This window comes from Zootoca vivipara, chromosome Z2 (assembly GCF_965207765.1).
Source record: "Zootoca vivipara chromosome Z2, rZooViv2.hap1.1, whole genome shotgun sequence".
Lineage (NCBI taxonomy): Eukaryota > Metazoa > Chordata > Lepidosauria > Squamata > Lacertidae > Zootoca > Zootoca vivipara.
In genome coordinates, this window is record NC_142585.1 from 5,153,458 (window position 1) to 5,171,327 (window position 17,870).

Below are 17,870 nucleotides of genomic sequence, written 5' to 3' on the forward strand. Positions count from 1 at the left end.
AGCTGGGTATGTTTAGCCTGGAGAAGAGAAGGTGAAGGGGTGATATGATAGCCATGTTCCAATATATAAAAGGATGTCATATAGAGGAGGGAGAAAGGTTGTTTTCTGCTGCTTCAGAGAAGCGGACACGGAGCAATGGATTCAAACTACAAGAAAGAAGATTCCACCTCAACATTAGGAAGAACTTCCTGACAGTAAGAGCTGTTCAACAGTGGAATTTGCTGCCAAGAAGTGTGGTGGAGTCTCCTTCTTTGGAGGTCTTTAAGCAGAGGCTTGACAGGCATATGTCAAGAATGCTTTGATGGTGTTTCCTGCTTGGCAGGGGGGTTGGACTGGATGGCCCTTGTGATCTCTTCCAACTCTACGATTCTATGATTCTATGACAGGCATATGTCAAGAATGCTTTGATGGTGTTTCCTGCTTGGCAGGCGGTTGGACTGGATGGCCCTTGTGGTCTCTTCCAACTCTAGGATTCTATGATTCATTATGCTTTCAAGTTATTTTATAAAATAAAAAATTCCTTCCAGCAGCACCTTAAATCATAGAATCATAGAATCATAGATCAAAGCATTCTTGACATATGGCTGTCAACAAGGGCGTACCCACCATGCGGCAAGTTAGGGCAGCTGCCCTACTCTAGAAGCAGGGCTGGTGGGCAGAGGCGGAGCACAGCCCGGCGGAGCGCGAGTTCGCCATTCCCGCCGCACCGCGCCGCACCCTCCCTCCAGCTCCCCGGCGCGCCCTCAGGCAAGGCCAAGCGCGGCGGGGAACCAGGGAGCGCGGCGCGGTGGGCGGGAACGCCGAACTCGCGCTCCGCTGGGCTGGGCTCCGCCTCCGCCCACCAGCCCTGCTGCTAGGGAGGGGCACAGCCCGGCGGAGCGCGAGTTCGCCGTTCCCGCCCGCTGCGCTGCGCCCTCCCTCCAGCTCCCCGTCGCGCCCTCTGGCAAGGCCAAGCGCGGCGGGGAACCAGAGAGCGCGGCGCGGCGGGCGGGAACGCTGAACTCGCGCTCCGCTGGGCTGGGCTCCGCCTCCGCCCACCAGCCCTGCTTCTAGGGAGGGGCACAGCCCGGCGGAGTGTGAGTTCGCTGTTCCCGCCCACTTTGTGGCCCCTCCCCTTCCGTGCCTTGGCCCCTCCCCTTGCCCCCCCCTAGTTTTGATCCTGGGTACGCCCATGGCTGTCAAGCCTCTGCTTCAAGACCTCCAAAGAAGGAGACTCCACCACACTCCTTGGTAGCAAATTCCACTGCCGAACAGCTCTTACTGTCAGGAAGTTCTTCCTAATGTTGAGGTGGAATCTTCTTTCTTGTAGTTTGAATCCATTGCTCTGTGTCCCCTTCTCTGGAGCAGCAGAAAACAACCTTTCTCCCTCCTCTATACGGCATCTTTTAATATACTTGAACATGGCTATCATATCACCCCTTAACCTTCTCTTCTCCAGGCTAAACATACCCAGCTCCCTAAGCCGTTCCTCATAAGGCATCGTTTCCAGGCCTTTGGAAATCGCGTCCAGACAGACGGGGACCCGAGGGTCATCCAGTCCAACCAGCCAGCAAGGCAGGCATCTGGCCCCTGGCCTTCTGGAGAGAAAGCGGCTAGTCCAGGCATCCGCAAACTGTGGCCCTCCCGATGTTTTGGCCTACAACTCCCATGATCCCTAGCTAACAGGACCAGTGGTCAGGGGTGATAGGAATTGTAGTCCAAAACATCGGGAGGGCCTGGGCTAGTCTGTTGGTGCGCCGACGGACAGTTCCGTGATCCAGACCTGGTCCTGCGAATGCAAAACGGGTCATTCACGGCCAGGCATGGAATTCACAAATGCAGGTAGGCTGCCTTTGGCTCTGGAGGCTCCACCTCTGATCCCAGGGAGGGCACAGATCCGGGAGGAAGGGGGACGGGGCTGAGCTGGAGGTGGGTTGGGGGGTCCGGGGCGCGAGTGACTCATGTCTTGAAAGGCAAGATTGTTGAAGCCCTCAAACTGGGGCGCCTCCGACGGCCAGCACTTCCTTCTCTCGAACCCTGGATCCCCAAAGCCTTGGCCCTCCCCTTCCTTTCCCCACCGCTCCTCACACCCGCCTCCGGCCGCATATGCTATGTCACCCACCGCAATGGCGCCCATGCCAGACCAATCGCCAGTGCCCACTTCCAGCACCGCATGTGAGACGACATGGGATCAAAGCAGCAGCTCCTCCTGCCAGGAAGGAATTCGAACCCGCCACCTGCTAAACGCCTCACAAACCCCAAGTGGCGGGGAGTCCCAAAGGGATTCTCTTTTTTGAACCAGAATGCCCCACATCTTTATAGGGCAGTCCCAAAGGTGGACAAATGCCATCACGTTTAAAGGAGTTTAATAGGAATAATAGAAGGAAGTTTAGTTATCATAGCAACTCCAGTGGCAGGCAGTCTCAAAGGCGCCAAACTTTCTGAGATGGCTTAGCTGGAACTCTCCACCGCTGTCAATAATAATAATAATAATAATAATAATAATAATAATAATAATAACAATATTTTTTTATTTATACCCTCTGTCCACGAGACCCTCAAAGGCGACGGCTGCTTCTGCTGCCGCATGGCTTTCCGGGAAAATTGGGTTTTTGCAAGTAGCCAAAAAAAAGTAGCTAAGGCAAATAGGAAGGGGCTAAGGCAGTAAGGTACGTAGCCAAGGCAAGTAGAAAAGTAGCCAAGGCGGCAAGGCAAGTAGCCAAGGCAAGTAGGCAAGTAGCCAAAGTGGCAAGGCAAGTAGCCAAGGCAAGCAGGCAATTAGCCAAGGCGACAATGCAAGTACCCAAGGCAAGAAGAGAAGGCGGCAAGGTAGCAAGGCAAGTAGCCAAACCAAGTAGCCAAGTAGCCAATGGAAGTAGGCAAGTAGTCAAGGCGGCAAGGAAAATAGCGAAGACAAGTAGGCAAGCAGGCAAGGCAAGTAGCCATGGCAGGTAGGAAAGTAGCCAAGGCAAATAGGCAAGTAGCCAAAACAAGTAGCCAAGGCAAGTAGTCAAGGCGACAATGCAAGTACCCAAGGCAAGAAGAGAAGGCGGCAAGGTAGCAAGGCAAGTAGCCAAACCAAGTAGCCAAGTAGCCAATGGAAGTAGGCAAGTAGTCAAGGCGGCAAGGAAAATAGCGAAGACAAGTAGGCAAGCAGGCAAGGCAAGTAGCCATGGCAGGTAGGAAAGTAGCCAAGGCAAATAGGCAAGTAGCCAAAACAAGTAGCCAAGGCAAATAGGCAAGTAGCCACGGCAAGTAGATAAGTAACCAAGGCAAGTCAGCAAGTAGCCATGGCCGCGGGGCAAGTAGCCAAGGGAAGTAGGCAAGTAGCAAAGGCGGTAAAGCAAATAGCCAAGCAAGTAGGTAAGTAACCATGGCAAGTAGGCAAGTAGCGAACGCAGCTAGGCAAATAGCCAAGGCAAGTAGGAAAGTAGCCAAGGCGGCAAGGCAAATAGCCAAGTAGCAAAGTCGGAAAGGCAAGTGGCCAAGGCAAGTAGGCAAGCAGCCAAGGGCGCAAGGCAATTAGTCCAGGCAAACAGGAAAGACCCAAGGCAAGTAGCCAAGGCAAGTAGCCAAGAAGTCAAGGCGGCAAAACAAGTAGCCAAGGCGGGAAGGGGAGTAGCCAAGGCAAGTATGCAAGTAGGCAAAGCAGAAAGGCATGTAGCCAAGGCAAGTAGGCACGTAGCCAAGGCGGCAAGGTAAGTAGCCAAGGCAAGTAGCCAAGTAGCCAAGGTGGCAAGGCAAGTAGACAAGGTAAGTAGGCAAGTAGCCGCCTCGGCTACTTGCCGCCTTGGCTTCTTGCCTTGGCTGCTTTCCTACTTGCCTTGGCTACTTGTCTTTCTGCCTTTGCCACTTGCCAACTTGCCTTGGCGCCTTGGCTACTTTCCTACTTGCCTTGGCTAGTTGCCTTGCCGCCTTGGCTACGTGTCTACTTGCCTTGCCTACTTGCCTTTCCGCTTTGCCTGCTTGCCTTGGCCACTCCCCTTCCTGCCTTGGCTACTTTCCTACTTGTCTTGCCTACTTGCCTTGCTGTGTTTGCTACTTGCCTACTTGCCATGGTTACTTACTTACTTGCTTGGCTATTTGCTTTACCGCCTTGGCTACTTGGCTTGCCTACTTCCCTTGGCTACTTGCCTTGCCGCCATAGCTACTTGCCGAGTTGCCTTGGTTACTTACCTACTTGCCTTGGCTATTTGCCATGTCTCCTTCTCTACTTGCTTACTTTCCTTGCCTACTTGCCAACTTGCCTTGGCTACTTGCCTTTCTGCTTTGCCTACTTGCATACTTGCCTTGGCTACTCCCCTTCCCGCCTTGGCTACTTGCCTACTTGCCTTGGCTACTTGTTTTGCCGCCTTGGCTTCTTGGCTACTTGCCTTGGCTACTTGCCTTGGGTCTTTCCTATTTGCCTGGACTAATTGCCTTGCGGCCTTGGCTGCTTGCCTACTTGCCTTGGCCAACAGAAGGCAAGTAGGCAAGGCAAGTAGACAAGTAGCCAAAGTGGCCTGGTAAGGCAAGTAGGCACATGGCCAATGCCAACAGGCAAAAAGCCAAGGCGGGAAGGGAAGTAGCCAAGGCTAGTATGCAAGTAGGTAAAGCAGAAATGCAAGTAGCCAAGGCAACTAGGCACGTAGCCAAGGCGGCAAGTTGGCAAGTAGGCAAGGAAAGTAAGCAAGTAGAGAAGGAGACAAGGCAAGTAGCCAAGGCAAGTAGGCAAGATGGCAAAGTGGCAAGTCAAGTAGCCAAACAAGTAGGCAATGACCCAAGTCCACAAGGCAAGTAGGCAAGGCAAGTAGACAAGTAGCCAAAGCGGCTAGGTAATTTGCCAAGGCAAGTAGGCAAGTGGCCAATGCGAACAGGGAAATAGGCAAGGCAAGTCGCCAAGGCGAGTAGGAAAGTAGCGACAGAGGCAAGGCAAGTAGCCAAGGCATGTAACCAATTAGCCAAGGCAGACAGTTGCTGACAGTTGGGACAGTTGGTGGCTGAGGTTAGAGAGGAGGAGTTCAGTGGGTGTGAGGGTACCAGAGGGAGTGCTGTTACATGTTCTCCACCTGCAAGATTGTATCGTTGTTTTACCATTTAATACTTGTCTTCACACTTATTATTTGTCTTTTTCGATTTGTTTTACCTCGTTCTTGACTGTTAATAAAGTATAGGATTAAAAGAGGAAAAAAACAGTATTCCCCCCCCCCCCCCCGTCGAAGACAAGAAGGTTTAGCTGTATTTCGAACTACCTAGGTCACCAGGCACGGTAGTGAGGACAGCACAACTACTGTATACAGTTACACCAGAGGTTTTCTACCTTCTTGAGTTCACAGTTCCCTTGACCAACTACATTATTTATCCAGCACCCCTGTGGGGCTCAGGAGCCCCGTTATGTCACCTATTACCTGAAGACCTGCCAGCCTCTCACCCTTTATCAAACACCCTCCCTTGGGGAGTGTTCCTTCAGCCTCCTCTCCTCTCCCCTCTCCTTGGGAGTCCTCTGGGCAGCCGCTGCTGCCACCCCGGTCTCTGAGCTGCCCCCCTGCCCCAAAGAGAGGTGCCTCCTCAAACAGCCGCCTCACAGAGCTCTGGGACTTGTCTGTCCATTCTCAACAGCAAGCGTTGATGGACTGGCTGGCTGGGCTCCCTCGCCCGCTTGCTTGCTTGCTTACTCCAAGGCCACCTCAGCTCCTCGCAACCAACACCCCCTGGCCAGCCTCAGAGGCACCATTCACCTGCAGAGCTTGTAGCCAGGGCTGCTGCAACGAACAGCTGTGCAAGCCTTTGGGAAGCAGAGATGTGAGAGGGCATCAGAGGAGGGAGGGATGGAAAGAGGGACAGAGACCAGTGTTGCCCATGGCACCCCTGACCATCCTTCAAGGCACCCCAGGGGGCCACGGCACACTGGTTGAAAACCACTGAGTTTATGGGAATGTTAGGGATGTGGATTAGGATATATTATTAGATAGATCCTATCCAAGCTTGTGTTAGCAAGCTTCCAATATCAGCAGAGTGACATTCCCCTTTTGTGCGCAGCAAAGCATGTGCGTTAGATTCGCTAGAATCTCTATAACAATATTACACTTTATAGTTCAACATTACACTTCCTGGCAAAGGTCCCCTTTGTCCCTCTTAAAAGAAATACACAACACAGTGTTTATAAAATAAGATAGAGTTTACTTACAGTTTCATCCTGAGTTACAGCATAATCTCAGAAAGGCAGGCTTGCTTAGAAAAGTTACAAGTATATATACATCTAGAGACTACTTAGTAAAGTAAGACTCCATTTGGTCTCACTCTTGGCTGCAGGCCTAGAGTGAGAACCATGCTAACTAGAGATTCTCTGGAGATGTGTCCTCATCGAGGGAGGAAGTAGCTAAGAGAGAGAGTGATTGCAGGCTAGGGCTTTTGTCTAATCCAACTCATTTGCATGTCTGAGGGAACAGGAACTGACCTGTAGTCAGGTGTCCCTCCAGGTGAGTTCCTGTTAGTGGACACTCTAGGAACTGTTGTGACTTGTCTGCCCCAGTGTTCCATCCCACAAACCCCTTCTCAGGCAATTCACAACATTCATTACATACAAAACAAAACATAAGCAACTTTATTCAACCACCCAAGAGTCCCAGCTTGACTCGCAGGTTCTGGAAACTCTGTCTTGGCAGGGGTTTTGTTAGAATGTCTGCTGTCATCTCCGATGTGCAGCAGTACGACAGTTCGACAAGTCCATCTTGTATCATCTGGCGAACGTAGTGGTACCTGACCCCAATGTGTTTTGAGCGTGCTAGGAACTTCTCATTCTGCGCCAGCTTTAGACAGCTTTGGTTGTCCTCCAGCAGGCTTATAGGTTCCTTTCTCTCCACGCCAAAGTCTGTTAGGAGTTGGTTCAGCCAGGAAATCTCTCTGCACGCTTCTGTAGCCGCAACATATTCCGATTCTGTAGACGATAAAGCTATACATTTCTGTTTATAACTGCCCCATGTGATAGCTCCGCCCCCATACATAAAGACATGCCCGCTTGTGGATTTATAATCAGAATTATCACCCGCCCAGTCAGCATCAGTGTACCCAATGAGCTTAAGGTCACTGACAGCTGGTAACTTTAATTTACAATCCATTGTACCCTTAAGATATCGAACCACCCTCTTCACACCAACCCAATCATGCTCAGTGGGACTACTCACTTTCCTGCTGAGAATCCCTACTGCATTGGCTAAATCAGGTCTGCACGTGGTAACTAAATACAAAAGTTTACCAATCGCTGAACGATACTCTGTGTTGTTTGGCAGCAGCTTCGAATCCTCTTGGTTCTTTAAGAAGTCTGTAGCCATCAGGGTGTCGACGGGTTTTGCATCCTGCAATTGCATACTCTCCAACAGTTCAATTATCTTTTGCTTCTGATTAAGTAGAAATGAACCATCCTGTTCTCTTTCCACTTGAATCCCAAGGTAATACTCAACTGGTCCTAATTCCTTCACTTGCACTTCCTTGTTGAGGTGCTGGACTACATTTTTATAATCCCTGTCATTTGACGTTGCGATTAAAAGGTCGTCAACGAAGGCAAGAATATAAGAAAATTGTCCATTACTCTGCTTAGTGTACAAACACTTGTCAGCTTCACCTTGCTTGTACCCAAGTTTCACCAGCATTCCATGCAATTTCAAGTTCCAGGCTCTGGCTGCTTGTTTTAAACCATACAGTCCCTTTTGAAGCTTGCAAACCAAATGTGCCTCATTTGGCTTTATAAAACCTTTAGGCTGCTTCATGTAAATTTCTTCAGAAATTTCCCCATGCAAAAACGCAGTAGCTATATCGATGTGTTTCACCTCCATCCCTTTAGATGCTGCGATGCTTAAAAGTAATCTTACGCTACTGTATCTCACTGTCGGTGCAAAGACTTGGTCATAGTCGTGGCCATATTGCTGTGAAAAACCTTGTGCCACTAGTCTTGCTTTGTAACGTTGCACCTCCCCTTCTGAACCCCTTTTAACCTTGAACACCCATTTGCTCCCAATTGCTTTCTTACCAGCAGGTAATTCTGTGAGTGTCCAGGTCTTGTTCTTGTGCAGTGCGTCAATCTCCTCCTGCGCGGCTTTCCTCCAGAGACTGGCTTCGGTGGCTGGCATCTGCTCTACCTCTTCCCAAGTGGAAGGTTCTGGTGGAGACGCCGACCCTGCAAAGTAGGACAGTCATAGTGGCGGAACGCCCTTGTTGGTTCTGGATGAGCATCTGACCTCTGGTTGTGCAACCGCATCAGCATCCTCATCCTCCTCCAACGCTGGCATGTCCACGTACAGCTCCTCCTCTTCGTCTCTGGTGCCGCCAGGGGTCTGGACCTCTGCGTCTTCTGGGGTGTCGCCTGTAGGGGGTGTTGTGACACTAGAAGGTATATTAGTTCCTTGTGCTAAAGGAAAACTTATAAACTCTTCATCTGGTGACTCTCTAGAACAGTCAATAACAGTGTTCTTTGTATCAAACTTTCCTAGTTCATCAAAATGAACCACATGGTATGGGTCTACTCTGCCACTCTTTGGATCTAAAACTCTATATCCCTTACCTCCAGGAGCATATCCAACCAGGATACCTGCTTTTGCTCTGGAGTCAAGCTTGTGTCTGCGCTCTTTGGGCACGTGGTAATAACAGACACTTCCGAACACACGTATGTGCTGCAGACTTGGGACTCTCCCGTGCCAAAGTTCAAATGGTGTGCGTTCTGCACCCTTTGTAGGCAATCTGTTTTGCAAATAAATCGCCGTATTCGCCGCTTCAGCCCATAGCTTCTGTGACAAGTTGGCCTCTTTTAACATGCACCTTGTCATCTCCATAATAGACCTAAACTTTCTCTCAGCAATGGAGTTCTGTTGAGGCGTGTAAGCAACTGTAGTTACATGTGCTATGCCTTCTTGTGCCATGATGGCCTTCATCTGCCATGAGCAAAACTCTCCACCATTATCCGAAATTAAGGTGGAAGGAGCTCTCTGGAATTTGTTCTTCACCATGTTTAAGTACAGTTTGAACAATTCCGGTGTCTGACTCTTTTCTTCTAGAAAATATCCAACACAATATCTTGAGAAGTCATCTATAAATATCAGAATGTACTTATTGTTTCCTAGGGAAGGTACATTCAGCGGACCACATAGGTCAGTATGAACAGTGTCCATGACTTTTGTGCTTCTCTTCTCTGTACAACGTGGGAAGGAAGGCTTGACTGCCTTTTCAGTTATGCAAGTTGTACAGTTTGGCATTGGTGTACTGCAATTCTTTACCTGTAGACCTTTTACCAGATTTTCCTTCTGCATTTTCAGGATAAGGTTGGTATCCCTGTGTCCAAGCCTTTTGTGCCAGAGTTCCAGATCTGGTTGATCCTTTCTGCTGGGTTGTGCAACCCTTGCAGACTCATTCTCTGAAATATCAATCTCATACACATCATTGATTAGTTTGGCTTGAATAAACACTTCACCATCTTTTATCACATTGCATTGTCCATTTTTAAATATAATTTCAAAACCTTTCTTGTCCAAGCTAGACACACTTATTAGATTACAGTTCAGCTTTGGTGCATACTTAACATTACTCACTGTAGTATCAAAAGACTCATTGTTCACTTTGAAATTCAAGTTCAAAGATCCTGCACCTATTGACTTTATAACGTTTCCATCAGCAATTTCAATCTCAGACTGTTTATTATTGTCTATTTCATTGAAATATTCCCTTTTATAACAGAAGTGGCTGCTTGCTGCACTGTCCAGAAGCCACTTATTGCGCTTTCCTTCACAGCTCTGGAAAGCTACATTTCTTTCTTGCAATATCATTGCACGCCCACGACCCCCCTTCTTTTCGCCTTTTGGTGGAAAGGGGCGGGATTCATTCTTTGTAGATGCTCCATACTTGCGCTCAATATCCTTTAAGATTTGCGCTGCATCATCTCTGCTATTAATTGACGTTAGATGCTTATTGCGAAGTCCACTCAAAATTATGTGTCTGGCCTCGCTGTTCATGCGTTTCCAAGTTGCTATCTTTGCTAAATCCTCTTCTGTTTCGCCAGTAGGCATAGGATTTTCAATGGCATCCAAAACATTCCTTGCATCTAAAAATGCTATCAGGCGTTGTTTCCAAAATACGTAATTGTGGTCATCTAAGGCCATTAATCCTAGGTTAACTCCACTATCAAAATCTGCAAAAGCCATCTTGGAATCTCAAAATTCTAAAAAATTTTCAAAATTCAAAAATTTGCCAAAAATTCCAAAATCAAAATCTCTAAAAATATCTCAAAATGCAAAATAATCTTCACTGCCTCTGAGTTCTCAGTGCTGTAAACTCTGAGGGAGGGGAGGGGTAGCTAATCCCCTAGGCACACTGGATAACAATAGACCATGTGCTTACCAGGAAGTTCTAACTGAAAAAATCCTACTCAGTTCAAAATCACAATCCAAAGCAATCCTTCAAAAATACACAAAAATACGCAGTCCTGGGCCGTAATAACCCTTTATGGGAATGTTAGGGATGTGGATTAGGATATATTATTAGATAGATCCTATCCAAGCTTGTGTTAGCAAGCTTCCAATATTAGCAGAGTGACATTCCCCTTTTGTGCGCAGCAAAGCATGTGCGTTAGATTCGCTAGAATCTCTATAACAATATTACACTTTATAGTTCAACATTACACTTCCTGGCAAAGGTCCCCTTTGTCCCTCTTAAAAGAAATACACAACACAGTGTTTATAAAATAAGATAGAGTTTACTTACAGTTTCATCCTGAGTTACAGCATAATCTCAGAAAGGCAGGCTTGCTTAGAAAAGTTACAAGTATATATACATCTAGAGACTACTTAGTAAAGTAAGACTCCATTTGGTCTCACTCTTGGCTGCAGGCCTAGAGTGAGAACCATGCTAACTAGAGATTCTCTGGAGATGTGTTCTCATCGAGGGAGGAAGTAGCTAAGAGAGAGAGTGATTGCAGGCTAGGGCTTTTGTCTAATCCAACTCATTTGCATGTCTGAGGGAACAGGAACTGACCTGTAGTCAGGTGTCCCTCCAGGTGAGTTCCTGTTAGTGGACACTCTAGGAACTGTTGTGACTTGTCTGCCCCAGTGTTCCATCCCACAGAGTTACACCATATATTTGTATGGAGGAGGAAGCTGAAACTCCTCTCCCCCAAGTAAGACGACAGGACGATGGGGGCTACCTGAGGCCAGATTGAAATTAATGGGGAATTGCCCCATTTTCCTTAATGGACTAGTCTTCACTGGCTGGCAGGTATTTATTAGTATCATTCCCCCACCCCAGAAGAGAGTTGTAGGGTTAGAAGAGACCATCTAGTTCAGGGGTCGGCAAGGTTTTCCGGCCATGGGCCGGATCACTCCCACAGAGATTGTCCGTGGGCCATACTGGTACAGCACAAGGCTGGAAATCGCATCTGTGGAGAAGCGATTTTTGGCATCTCGACATGCACAGATGCGATTTCCAGTATCTGCGCATGTGCATATGTGATTTCCAGCGCCGCTCAGCGAGTCCCCGCACCGCATTGTGCTGGTTTACCGCAGTGCACAGGGTACTCGCCGAGTGGGCAGCTTGGTTCAGGGACAGTTTGGAGGCCGGTAAAATGGTCTTCGTGGGCTGCATCCAAATCATGGGCCACATGTTGCCAATCCCTGATCTAGTTCATCTAGTCCAACTAGATGTTTGCATATATAAGTACAGGTAGCATGTAGTGAGAAACCTGCAAGCTGGATCTGAGCACCAATTACTATCCTGTCCAGTAGTTACCAGCAACTGATATTGTGAAGCACCTTACAGACTAAAGCTGTGGTCTAATATCCATTTACTAAGAAGTAAGCCTGAACTGAATGGGATTTACTGCTAAGTAGACATGACTAGGATTGCAGTGCCTCACATTTATTTTAGCATCTTAATAACATCCACATCACCAGATGCCACAAGCTGGTTCCTAATTCTTAATTTCATACAGCCCAGTCCTTAGGTCCGTACTCGCAAAGGATAAGGCTATCAATGGCTACCAGCCATGAAGGCTATGATCTGCCTCCATTGTTGGAAGCAGTATGCCTTTGAATGCCTACTGCTGGGCATCAGTCTTACCAGATCTTGCAGGTTGGGTGAATTGGATTGAAAAGATTGCTTACTCTGGAGTTCAAAGGGTTTATTCATGCAGGAACTATTTGTAGGATGAGTGGATATGTGAGAGAGATGGCAGACATCTTGCCTCAACAAACTGGGAGAGAACAACAAACAACAAATGGGTCCACTTTTTGGGGTGGTATTCACTTTGACGGAGCAAAGACTACAAACAATGCTGCCTAGATTGCAAGACAAACAGTGCCCTTGTGGGGCTTCGAGTAGCACATGCATAAACTATAATGTGTTTGCTTTTCTCCAACAATCACAAGTGTGTGTGCATGTGTGTGTAATAAAATGTGTGAGATTTTGCCTTGCAGGCAATTGACAATTAATGACATGATGCAGTCCAAATAAGATTGATTTTAATTGTGGTGTGAGAAAGTTTTAAACAAATACTTAACTTCCTCATTATGAGACTGCACATGTTTCTGGGAGTAAGCCCAACTGAGTGCAGTGACACTTGTGTCTAGGTAAATATGTGATGTGTCATATTTTGGCTAGATAATGTCATGTCTAGGCATTTGCTGGTGAGAAGCTCATAAGAACCTAATATGAGCCTTCTGGATCAGGCCAATGGCCTATCTAGTCCAGCATTCTGTTCTCACAGGGGCCAACTAAGTGCACTTTATGGGAAACCAGGCAAGATGGGACCTGAGCACAAGAGCACTCTCTTGCCTTGGGGTTATCAGCAAGATATTCAGAAGCACCACTGCCTCTGACAGCAGTGGCAGAGCACAGCCTCCATTATGACTAGTAGCTCCTTTTGGTAAGAGGACTGACTGCCCACCTAGAAATTAGTTTACTAAGAGTTATATCCTGCTTTATCAATGAAGTCCTCAAAGTGGTCCAGAGTATTTATAAAATCCAAGGCAGCAGGTACATTATAAACCATACACACAAAACAAATCAGTCAGGAGCAGATGCTGGATGTTGTCTTCACATGCCTTCTCTTCCTCTCACTTATGGGACAGCCAGTGTTAAATGGGCCATAGATACATATATGCACATACACACCTATCTATGTACATATGTACAATTTAAATGTGCCTATATCTATATATCTATCACATTTATTTATACTTGCCACAATAAATTCAGGAAAGAATGCATGGTTCCCCTACACGTATTATTATATATTATATACTGTACTGTACTATATTTTGATATGTAAGTATTAGCATGCTAATATTTATGTAATGATAATTTTATATGCAATATACACACGCACACATCTCCATATCTATATTTATATCTTGTGTAAAATTATACCAGTCTGTGCAAAAAAAGAAAACAAACGTAAGCGGTGTGGGGGTGGGAGGAAGAAAGCCCCCCCCCCGCTTCTGTCCTTGCAAAGGTTTTGGACAAGGCAATGGGAGGGGCAAGATGCCCTCACCCAAGATGGCGTCGGCGGCCTTGCGATCTGGTCACGTGGTCAGACTCACACACCCCTCCCGCTCCTCCTCGCGCGCAAGGCGATTGTGACGAGGCCGCCGAGGAAGACCTGCCCCGCCCCAGCGCTTACTCCTGCCCTTCTCCTGCGCGTGCGCTCTCTCCACCCCGGCTGGGCTTCCCTTTCCCCTCAGTACCAAAAGAGCGGTGGTCGCGAGAAAGCCGGCCGGGCCGCGGGAAACAGCCGGAGCCGCCACGATGAGGAGTAGAGCGCCGCCGCTGCCTCTGCTCGTTCTGCTTCTGGGGGGCCCGGCGTCCCTCTGCGGCGCCTTCTACCTGCCAGGCTTGGCTCCTGTCAGCTTCTGCGATGAGGGAGGCGAGAAAGCCGGATGCAAGGTGAGTAGGAGAGAGGGAGGGGGGGTCGAGAGGAGGAGGTGTACCCCCGTGTTCTAAACACACCCCCTTAAGCTTTGCTCCTGGGTGGGAAGTACACCCCCCCTGCCAAGCTTATAATTTCCTTTAAATAATTCATACCTAGTAGTAGTTGTTGATTCATGTGTATATATGTTTCTCTATAATATATTCATTTTACCTGACAAGGGGCTGAAGGCAGTTTACGGATAAAAGCAGAAACAGATGAGAACCTAGGAGGAAACGATGTTTGTTTGTTTTTTTAAATCACTAGCTGGCCCTGCCACACGTTGCTGTGGCTCAGTCTGTTAAATGGAGCCTCAGAGTCACACTTCACACTTCCCAGATCTTCGGAGATCTGTTTTACACGTGTTCTGTTTAGGCAGGCGCATCCCTGTGACTCCCCACTCTGTCCCTACCCATGACACATCCCGGCCCCTCCCCCCACCCCCTCATCCCTGTGATTGGCCCCACCCTGTCCTGACCCATGACCTATCCCGACCCCTCCTCCCCCTATCCCTCACCCAGGTGAGCCCCCACCTCCACTCGGCCCAGTATGGAAAGGCGAGCAGAGATGCTGTGGAGATGGAAGTTTCCTAGGTGCAGTACCAGTGTAGCCGTTGCTAGAGGGTGCTGTTTTGCAACCTCTCCTGTGCTCCCAGCATGCACTTTTGTCTGATTTGTGAGTTCTGGAACACAGGGTTTTTTGGGTTTTACATGGTCCAGGTGTAACATCTATCTACGCAAACAGTTTTGGCTTCCTCTCATATTTGCATGTGACTTTGTGTCAAAATTTGAACGCAATTGGTTGAGCGGTTTCGGAAAAAGTGGAAAAATACCCACATGCACTTTTTACATTTTTTTAATATATATATAGATTAGCTCCAATTTTTTATTTTTTGATTAGCCAGTTTCCTTAAATGGTTATCTGCTTTTTTTTTTTTAAAAAAGATTGGGTTCTATGTTTTAACGCTGTACACTGTCCCAATATTTTTTGTACAATGTAGTGACAGAGCGGACATAGTTTTGTGTTCCAAAATATTCTTCAGAATATGGAATTTAAATGAATTCATTAGCTGCCACTTGTATGTGGTCTTTCTTTTATACTCTGAGAAGTAGTTTACTGTAACATGATTTTTTTCTAAGTATATAAATATAAGATATATGCATATAATGTGTCTTTGAAACAACTCATGAAATGGGTCAGGCTAAATGATTGAGACTGTCCTAAGGCCCTTAGAGTTACCACTTGCTTCTGTGACTCCTTTTGCACCTTCAGTGGCCTAGCATGGAGTGAGTGGGAACATCAGACCTAGATGCCAAATGTGGCCCTCTAGGCCTGGGCACCTGGCCCTTGAGACCCTCCAGGCCACACTCCCCAGCTGTGCTTCATTATTTTGAGTGTTTTCGCCTGCCTGGGGTATCTTGCTTGCCTGGACGGAAGGTAAAATTTGCATGCATTATTCTGCCCCCTTTTACCTCTGTTCCCACTTTCCACTTGTCTGTGACTCCTGGGAGGCTCTTTGGTTGAAAAGGTTCATCGCCTCTGGCCTAGCAATTAGTAATAAAGGTAAAGGGACTCCTGACCATTAGGTCCAGTTGCGGACGACTCTGGGGTTGCAGCACTCATCTCGCTTTACTGGCCGAGTGAGCCGGCATTTGTCCGCAGACAGCTTCCGGGTCATGTGGTCAGCATGACTAAGCCACTTCTGGCGAACCAGAGCAGCGCACAGAAACGCCGTTACCTTCCCGCTGGAGTGGTATCTATTAACTACTTGAACTGTGTGCTTTCAAACTGCTAGGTTGGCAGGAGCTGGGACCGAGCAATGGGAGCTCAACCCATCGCGGGGATCAGAACTGCTGACCTTCTGATTGGCAAGCCCTAGGCTCTGTGGTTTTAACCCACAAGGTTATCTATAACCACAACAGGGAATTTGTTTTCCTGCTAACGTTCACCTGTGTTGGTTGTGTGTCAGGTTGCTGTTGTAACATTCAGATCTATAAGTGAGAGATACAAGGTGGAATAATGCTGAGGCAAATAATTAAGACGGTGGTATCTGCTAAAGGCTTTACCCCTTTTCCTTGGAATCTTGCTACCGCTCAGCTGAGGGTGAGGGGTGGTGGCATCCAACTTTTGTAGCGATATATAAAGCAGTTGCATTATATAAAAACCATTTCAGATTCAATATAGGCACTGACTGGGATAACAGCCTCCACTTGGAAGGCTTGTTTGAAGAGGCAAGTAGGTGCCAAGAAAGCAATAAGAAGGTGCCTGTCTTGATATGTAATGGGAGTGAGTTCCAAAGGGGAGGTGCCACCACACTAAAGGTCTGACTGACATTGCACAGAACAGCCCTTCTGAAAGGATGCTATCTGCAGGATGCCCTCTTTTGCAGAACACAGTGATGGTTTGGGCATATAAGGGATGAGATGGTCTTTTAGGTTTCCTTGTCCCAAGCTGTATGAGACTGTGTACTTCAAAGCCAGCACTTTGAGCCTTCCCATGGAGTTGATTATCTGCCAGTGCAATTTTTTCAGCAGTGGCATAATGTGATGGCAATACTCTGCTGCAGAGAGTGAAGGAGATGCTGCATTTTGCACTGGCTGCAGTTTCCAGGTTGACCTCAAGGGCAGCTCCACATAGAGCACACTGCAGTACAGTAATCCAATCTGGAGGTTACCTAGACATGGACTGCAGTGTGTTGCAATGGCAAAGACGACACAACTCAAGGCAGGTTGAACTCAATGGGAAGGCGACCAAGAGCGGAGCTTGAGCGCTTCCTATTATTGAAAGCTCAGGATGTCAGTTAATCATTACAACGATAGCGTAACTTCTAGCCAATTACAGCGGTGCAGTCCCATACAAGGTGATGTTTCCTGTAATGTCACAACAGGTCACTCCCTAAGACATCCTCCATAGCCAATGTGTTGTTTTGCCATGCCCTCTGTCCATGCTCCAAGCACATGTCACTCTGTAAACACCCCCTCCTCATTCCCATTGTGTTGCCTCCTTGGCTTGACCCATCTGGTTTGTCCTGATTCATCCAGTTCTTTCCAGATCTAGCATGTTTCTCCTAGTACTGTCATGACCTGTTGCCCTGCTGACCCATGCCTCCCAACCTGTCCTGCTACACATGTTTCCTTTCTGACATAGCCGGTTTGCCGCGCTATTCCTTCTACCTTAGAGGATCGACGTGGTGTGCCAGCGCCGATCCAATTATGATCCCTACATCAGTGGCCAGGTTGTCAAATGAGAGAGGTAGTGAGACTGAATCTGGTACTCCCTGGTTTGTATCTTGTCTCTGCCATGAAGCCTTGAGGTGGCATTCCTTAACCATTGCTTTATTTATTTATTTATTTATTTGAAGTATGTCCCCCTGCTCTTCAGCTGGAGAAGTCTTCCGAAGTAGCTTACAGAGATGGATAAAAAGGCAGTGCCTGCATTCATGCTTTCATTATAAAGGACGCAGCTCAGTAAGAAAAGGGGTAGGGAGGGAGGGGGGGAAGCACACTCAGGTGCTAGTTTTTAGTTACAGAGCTTTTGTAAGGATCAGGTGGAAAGGAGAAACTGTTTAGGGAGAGTAGGAACCAAAAGTTTCAGGTCTCTCAGCGGAGTTGGTGGAATGGGCTTCTTTACCTTCTCTCTCCCCCGTACATAGACTAATTTAAGAATTATAACTGAATAATGCATGTGGAGCACTTGGGACACTTGAAAGTGCTAAGGCTTTTAAAATAATTATTTGAAGCAATCAGCTCTTTAAGGAACTGAATATTTTAATACATATTTTTAAAGTGTTGTTACCTACTGTCTTTATGTGTTTTTTGTTACCCATCTCAGAAGCTTGGCTGAAGGGCAGCTTATGAATACAGTACTGTATATGAATAAAAATCCTGGTTCCTCTTTGATTACTTTCTTTTAATAAGCTACCTGAATTTGCTCTGTATGCTACTGATACAGGAAGCAAGGCTGTATTTGT

The 17,870-nt window shown here is 47.5% G+C and overlaps 1 protein-coding gene across 1 annotated transcript in view; it reads left to right on the top strand.

Annotated features, from left to right (window-relative positions):
• The first annotated feature begins 13,562 nt into the window (after positions 1-13,562).
• Positions 13,563-17,870, top strand: part of LOC118083811 (transmembrane 9 superfamily member 2) — a 61,258-nt gene continuing 56,950 nt past the window's right edge. The window contains exon 1 of the mRNA XM_060270535.2: positions 13,563-13,878. Within this exon, the coding sequence (XP_060126518.2) occupies positions 13,741-13,878 (138 nt within the window). The 5' untranslated portion in view covers positions 13,563-13,740. The remainder of the gene's footprint in view (positions 13,879-17,870) is intronic.